Genomic DNA, 8118 nt, shown 5'->3' with positions numbered 1-8118 from the left:
ACGCATGGCATTTCTTTGCAAAAAGAAAAAAGAAAAGACAAGAAAAAACTAAATACAGATTTTACATTACATTGCAGAAGTATTGGCTAAGGCTTTGTTTTAAATTCTAGTTAGACAAATAGCTTTTTAAATTCTAGTTAAATTTAAACCCTATGACTTGCCCCCCCCCCCCCCGATTGATCTCTGCCCCATTTCACACCTGACCGCTGCATGATGTAACTACTGACTGATCCAGACACACCACATAGAGATGATGACCAGGGCATAACAGGAAATGAGCAGCAGATAGATGCGGAAGAGCAGGAAGTCGAGAACATATCCTACGTGGCACCACTGGTCCTGCAGCTCATTCTCCTTCTGCAGCGACGTGAGGTGGGCACGCAGGTCACCAAGGTAGAGGCAGATCTGTTGCAGTTCAGGCACAGAAGTTGTCCCAAGACCTGGCAGGGGAATATGGCGATAGGAGGGATCACAGTTTATACACCAGAAGTAACTGTTGTGTAGCTGCCTCAAAACCAACAGCAAACGCTAACATTACCTTGCCACTACACAGAATGATCTGTCAAGAGTGCAGAGTAAAATAAGGAATATGGTTGGTACATCTGACCTGACAGATTTAAATGCCAATTAATAACGATGACATCTGGGAACATTTTCATAAATGGAGATTTCCTGAGTTGTAGTCATTTTCTCTTGATTGAAAAGCGCTATCCTTTTTGTTTCCTAGAAACCAATTTACACATTGCTTAAGTATCTCATAGCATATAGTTATTCCTTACATTTTAGAGGTGTTATCCAATTTGAGAAATAAATCATACGAAACCAGAAAGTCAATACTAAACTAGGTACTAGTAATGAATTTTAATTCAAATTTTCAACCACAATTCTGATCTGTTTGTATGATGATAAAAAAACATTTGTTTTAAATGACTACTATGGAGATGAAGAACAACAGGAAAAAACAATTAAAAGAAAAATGATCCACGTTACAAAGCTCGTATTAATGTAACCCTTAACATGGCTGTGAGTCATCCTTAAGTAAGCTGTGGAAATTTTGTCATTATAATTTCCATATATTTAGATTTATTGAGGATAAAATGTATTATTTTTTATTATTTTAATATTATTATTATATTAGTTGTTTAGATCATGAGTTAAATAATTTCCTGACCTACATAGTTGTTTACATTTTATTTTGGCTTTAACAGACGACCTGTAGAGTTTTTAAAGTCAGTCGATTGATTACCTCCATTGTTGTGTTGCTGCTGGCCCGGTGTCTGGCTTACTGATGGGATAATCGGTGGCCCTGTGCTGCAATTGGAGCTGTCAGGTTTATCCGTCCGTGGAGAAGGCCGCCGGACCTCCTCTGGCCATCGATAGCAGATGAGGTTGGCTATGTGTTTGAGTATAACCACCCTCACCCAGTTTGGAACCTCTTGGTATTTCATGGAGTTGTTGTGGAGGACATTGGTGATGATGACCGTCTCCAGCAGACTGATCACCATGAGGGCCAGACAAACGGAGAAATAGATACCTAGATTGAAGATGCACATTTAAGCGGTCATATGAAAAAGTAGCATACGACAGACAAAATGAAGGAGAGTTGACAGAGAGATGTTGGTCAAATTCCATTAATTCTTTACAAGACACACAAAAAATCTTTCAAAACTGTATTCTGTGGAAAGACTGTACTCTGTTTTGGAACAAGAATCTAATATTTCCTCTTCAGAAAACGTTTTTTTGGTACACTTATCCTGCTGTGCTGTTGGTCCTTTAAAGGTCATTGTGCATTTGAAGTGATCATCAATCATTCATTTGAATGTCATCCTAAGGAAGAAAAAATAAGGAGCAGTTCTAAAATAAAAAAATAAAATAAATAAAGAATAAAAAAAAGATGCCGAAAATCATCACATTCATTCCTGAGTTGCAGTTGATTTACACCATGGATTAGTGACAATGGAACCCATGAGCAGGTAACGTGACCTCTTCATGTCACCACGTTGTCTGACCTATGAGAGGCGTGCCGTTTGCTGTGCTGGGCAGCAGGTCATTCATGATGAGCAGGAAGACAGTGTAGCCCAGGATGAGTGTCATCTTGAAGGAGGCGCGGTCCACGCTATGGGGGGGCAGGTAGAAGGACAGGATGTCGATGAGCATGAGGAAGGAGCTGGGAATCAGCAGATTGACCACGTACAGTACTGGCCGCCTCTTTATGACCACCTAGTGAAAGAGTCAGTTCAAATAGTCTCAACACCTTTGGGTAAAAATCGTGGAAGGGTTACCTGTCGTAAAATATATGTCAAGCTCACTTTACCACTTTACTTCAACGGTACAGTGTTTCATTCACACTATGTGCATCAAGTTAAAAAGAGTAATTATCCTTAAGGAAACATGGCATATTTATGCATTACTAAATATTTGTACATGTATCACTTACATGTTGCACCCTGTTTGGCTTATTTGTAGCTAATGCACTTGCATAATTCTTGCTGTTGTGAGTTTGTACCTTCATAGTTGGATGCACTGATTGGAACTCGCTTAAAAGCGTCAGCTAAATTAAAATGTATTTTAATGTCATTTAATTTGTTAAACCTGCATTTACTGTTTCAGCCACTTGGGAACAGCAGAAACAAGTTGTAAACACAACATGGACATTTTAAAACGTTTGAAGTTGATATGGCAAAGGTTATTAGCAGTGCTTGTTTACACATCATACTATTATGGAGAAACATGATCACTTTTTATAGGAGCTGTGTGAGCCTTTAAACTCAGTGGTGTCCCGTACCCAGAAGGTGATGATGTCCCACTCGTCTACCCCAAACTTGAGGATGGAGGTCTCCCCCAATATGTCAACCAACTCCCACTCTCCACTGGCTTCCAGGTAACGCTTTGAGTTTTCAGACATCTCCTTAAAGGTCAGGGCTGGACTGACCCTCACGTCCTTTACTGTGAAAGAGAAACACACAATGAGAGAGGAAAAACTACCCAGACAGTTCTACAGCACGTTATCTAAGCAAAACCTAAATGAATAGCTAAATGAAATACCCAAACTATTACATAAGGATTTATATTTGTGTAATCTTTTTCCTTTTGTACATATGTTTATTCCCTGTCACTGCAAACACATTGCAGTTGCATTTCTGACATATCATTGAGCCAGCTATACTATTTAACAACACAAGTGTAGCCAGTGACTGTGTGAGTATATGACTGTAGTGTGATTACGTAAATGCAAGAAGCCATTCCTTACTGGTGTGCATGTAGGAACCAAATTTAAATGTGCAATTCTGCACGTCGAAAGGAAAACTGAAGATCTTCAGGTTGCAAGCGGAGACGAGCCGCAGCATCCTATCCCAGCGGATGTGACCTGTGTGGTTCACATAGACGTAAGGGCACGCTTGGGATACATCATCATCCACACTGGGAGGGTTGGAAGTGAAGGATGCAGGATGAAGGAAGAGAGATAAACAGAAACACAATGACAGAAAAACACGATAAGATGGGATGTGGAGCTATATGTGGAGACAAACATGATTTTACAATTGTTTATCAATTTTACAAACAGGTTTTTACACAAAAAAAGTCTGATATTGAAAGGAAAGCTGGGATATTCCATACAAGTCCTAACAGGAATTTAATAGTATCAAGTAATCCCCTTACCCCTAATTTCTGTCTCTGGAGAAACTGGAGAGTGTATGGTCAATCCTGGATCCTTTTTTTAAAAGATGTGTATCTATATGAATATGAATATGTCCATGATATGTACCATATCTGATTGACTGGGATGTTTTACTTATTCAACACAGGGCATGCCATATAACGTCATAAGGAGGACTGCAACCTGTGGAAAGTCTTTGGCATCATTCTGACCAGCAGCACACCAGGGACAAACCTGGACATAAGTGTAGCCTTTGGGACCGATGTAAGTGCTGCTACCTCAGGGAGACATTTTGCAGCCTATTCAGAAAATCACGACACAGCTGTTATTTAAGTGTCCCCAGATTATTGTTGTGCAAGGTTTTATTTGGTTTTGGGACTCAAGGGTCTTTGGCTGATCTCAGATGTATCAGGAGCTCTCATGCAGGAAAGAGGTGTGATCTTCTCCCAACCAGATCTGTGTGATCAGCTGTGGCTCAGTGGCTTATGATGCCTCGTTTACACCGAGTAAAGCGGGTAGAGCGAGTAGAGCCCGATAGTTTGACCCATATTCTGGCGGCGGCTATCGCAGTCCAGCCTAAACCCCGTCCTACCACTAAGGGTAAGGTCGGCGGTGGAAACTCCACCGAGATTCTTAAACAATGATGGCCACTATTCAGAGGGGTTAATTGTTCACGCTTGGTGATTAAGTGCAAACCTTGAACCAGTGACACTTGCATTCTTCAGAGGAAGAATTTAATAAAAATTAATTAATAATGGTTAAACACAATAAAATTCCAAAATGCTCAAGGGGTTCACAAACTTTCAAACAGCACTGTATATATATATATATATATATATATATATATATATATATTTTACAGCAAAGAACTTACAACTCATAAACGATGATGTCTGGTGACCAGAGCTCCTTCACAGGGAGAGAAAGTTTGGTTACGCCATCACACTCATCAGGATCCCAAACCAGGAACTCATGGTGCCAGTACTGCAGTGAAAAAAAAATGCAAAATAATGCAGGGTTCCTCCATTAATATAATTGTCTGCTTCGTTAAAAAATTTGCTTTTCTGTTCCTGATTTTTTTTTAACCTTTATTTATAGGTAAAACCCATTGAGACCGGAGACTCTTTTGGAAGGGTGACCTTTTTCCCATTTACACGTTACCATTCACACACACACATTCATACACCGACATTCACACAAGGAAAGTAGGGTGAAGTGTCTTGCCCAAGGACACAACAACCATGACACAAGTGGCAGGGCAGGAAGGGTAGTTATGTAGTTACACATTCATTATACATTTGAATCTGATTGAATTACATTAATTTAGAATGTATCATGTCCTTCCATTCTACTCACCAGTCTCAGCCACAAGAATGTTGTGAGTATCTGGGTTTTCTCATTCTGGAATAGAGTAAACAGATAAACTCACATGAAACTGGTAGCTACCCTCAAACCAAGTTACATTTGAAAAAAATGCATTGTTTCATCACAAAACAAATGACAATCATCAATTGGATTTTCAGTGGTGAATGTTTTCCCTTATATGGATTGATAATTGTACTACAACTGTTGGTCTGCATTTCAGTTGCCTGGCATTCCCTTTTGTCAGCTATTGTGGAGATTCTCTCAAACTGGAATAAGTAGATTGTTTAAAAGTCACTGTTTCACAAACTCACCACCCCGAGGACAGCATAAAGGGTGAAGGAGATGTTGGCTATAGTGGGGTTGCTGAGGTTCACTGCTGGTCTGAAGGGTTGCAGGTCAAACACAGCCTGCATGGACTCATAGGTTGGACCGCTGTGTCCTTCTTTACAGGATAGTCTACTGCAACAGAGAGACACTGACGGAAGAAAGTTGATAAAAAAGGCTTTCATTTCCCCTCAATATCACTTTTAACGTTTCCAATCATAACCAATGTTTACAAATGAAGAGCAGTTTTATGAATACAATTTTATATACACAGTAAATCAAAATGCTAACTGCTAAGTTGCTGAACCCGACATTTTTGCAGACTTAATATCAGGAAAATACCTGAAAATCGGAGTAGTTTGGACATTGAACAGACAATGAGCTCTGAATAATCATTGCATAGTCAACCTGGAAGGAAAACAGCCATACAAGTTTCAGTAGATTTGTGTTATGTTATATTAATATAAGAAAATCTCTGTTTTATAGTAGTCAGGGTACAACAATTAAATCCTTATTATTTTAATTTTGTGTTCTCCAAACATAAAGATGCAAACAAAATCCAATTAGAATTTGAATTGAAAATATTCATCACAATATATCATATGTGAAATTGAGTGGATGAATTAATGATGGATTCATATTTAAATTTATTTTTCATATATGTTTTTATATGCAATGAGAAATGTAAATTCTAATTTCCGTTGTCAATAGAGAAAAAAATTACACCCATATTATCGCACTGTAAGGGTACTTTAGAACTTAAACAGACAGCATAAACTTCCATAATAATTATTACTAAAATAATAACAGTACCGCTTATTAATAACATGATATAAGAGAAGGAAGAAGAACTTTTCAGTTACAGAGCTCAACATGCTTCAGTCTTGAAAATGAAATGCATTAACAAGTAGTGAATAAAACAAGATTTTCATTACCTGACATCAAGATTAATCCTGAGATGAGGCTCAGACTCTGTGGAGACAACCCCATGCTGGATGTTTCTGAGGAGCCAAATATGCACAACCACCTAATTGCAAGGAAAGCAAAGATAACTCCTCACACACACACACACACACACACACACACACGCACGCACGCACGCACACAACTAGTTTTTCTACTTAGTATATTTGAATGTCTAACATTAATGAGGTAAATCACTATATTTTAGTGGTTTAACTTACTCCACTGCTATTTTCTTCAATACCTAAATGATGTCAAAGGAGTCCATATAAGGTGATTTTGTCAGTTTTGTCCCCACAACATGACTAGTACTCCCACACATAACCACTTCTTGGACAATACCTCAACGATCCGCCGATCACATTTAGTTTCTCCATCCCCATCTAATCTAAAAGTGGAAAAGTGTTGTTTTTCAATCAATACAGACCTCAAGTAAAACAAATGTGATCTTCAAACCTTTATATTGCAAACAGGCACATATAAGACGTTTCTGCAAAACCGTAAACAAACGTAACACCATTTTTTTTTAGGTTGATACAGTATGTGGAGATCCTAAACACACACACACACACACAGGAATACAGGACTTGTTGTTGCACACCTCTGGTAACCACTCACCCATTTTATTTTTTAACACCTAAACCCATGGGAGTTACAATTTGCTTCAGTCTCCACTGCTGTGTAATGTGTTGTTGAACCATGGGCTTGACTTTATGCTGTTTCAGAAACCTGTGAGTCGGAAATCAGCAGTAGACATACATTACCCACTTACAGTATTAAAATGGGCTTACTATAACTAAATGTATATTTGTATGAGATTTTAATACATTGTGATGATACCAAAAACAAAAACCCAAACAAAGCCATAGCCTACTGTCTAAACAGCCCAAGATTTAGCCCAAGCAATTTCTGTATACAATAATTAGTTTTCAGGGAATGTCCTAGAAAGGTATGATACAACTTAGTTGTTAATTAAATACTTGATGACATGATGTGATTCTCAAAAGATCTTTATTGCTAGCAAGCGAGAGCAATCACCAATATGACTGAAGAGAGACAGTTAAATAACACATAAGACAAAAAAGAGTGCACTGTACATGTTTTCATTCAATGCAATCTTTTCAGTCTGTGTAAAAAAAAGCTGAATAAGTTGCAAGCAAGGCATTTGTGATGCAACTTTCTGCATTTCATTTAGTCTCTCCTGGATCAAATAAGTCAGGTTTTGAATCTTCAACTAGAACTGATCAATATTATTGTGTCATTGAGTGATTTAACTGTCTTGGTAAGTCAATGTTCATACCAGATCAGGGCTGGACTGGGACAAAAAATCGGCCCTGTCATTTTTGGCCATGGCAGCCCACCATGATTATTTATACGATATGTGGAGGCAGGGGCGTTGCTCCAAATTCTGGGCCCCTATACAGGAAGTCCTGATGGGCCCTCTGAGAGGCAGTCTTACAATACAAACATGTAAAAGCTATGTTTGTCTATAGTCCAAAACGTATGAGTGACTGGTCCCTCTCTGAGCCAGATAACAACACAATGTTTCTATTGATGAATGACCAAATCATTACGCGTACTTGAACACAACCCCTGGTCTAATGACTCTTAATAACCATGCACACACACAGTGTTTCTCACAGGGATTTGGGAGACTGTGTCGTGGACCCTCGACCTTCTAGGGGGGTCCGGGGGAATGCTCCCCCGGAAGACTTTTTTTCAAATGTTAAAGTAAAATTCATCAATCTGGTGCACTTTGAGGAGAAAACTAAGGGTGTATTCACACTGGGAAGGTCCGCTAGTTCACT

General features: G+C 38.8%; 1 protein-coding gene across 1 annotated transcript; it reads right to left on the bottom strand.

The window, feature by feature from the left end:
• Positions 1-219: 219 nt before the first annotated feature.
• LOC307254016 (5-hydroxytryptamine receptor 3A) lies at positions 220-6337 on the bottom strand (the record flags this gene model as incomplete). The annotated part of the gene is made up of 9 exons (XM_080032236.1): positions 220-440; positions 1247-1534; positions 2010-2220; positions 2786-2946; positions 3251-3420; positions 4533-4642; positions 5015-5059; positions 5335-5498; positions 6283-6337. The coding sequence occupies 9 exons, from the start codon at positions 6335-6337 to the stop codon at positions 220-222; spliced, it is 1425 nt and encodes a 474-aa protein (XP_079888362.1).
• Positions 6338-8118: the final 1781 nt, after the last annotated feature.

This window comes from Ammodytes marinus (assembly GCF_949987685.1).
Source record: "Ammodytes marinus genome assembly, chromosome: 8".
Classification (NCBI taxonomy): domain Eukaryota; kingdom Metazoa; phylum Chordata; class Actinopteri; order Uranoscopiformes; family Ammodytidae; genus Ammodytes; species Ammodytes marinus.
The sequence above is the reverse complement of the archived record's forward strand: the minus strand, read 5'-3'. Positions and strand labels throughout refer to the sequence as shown.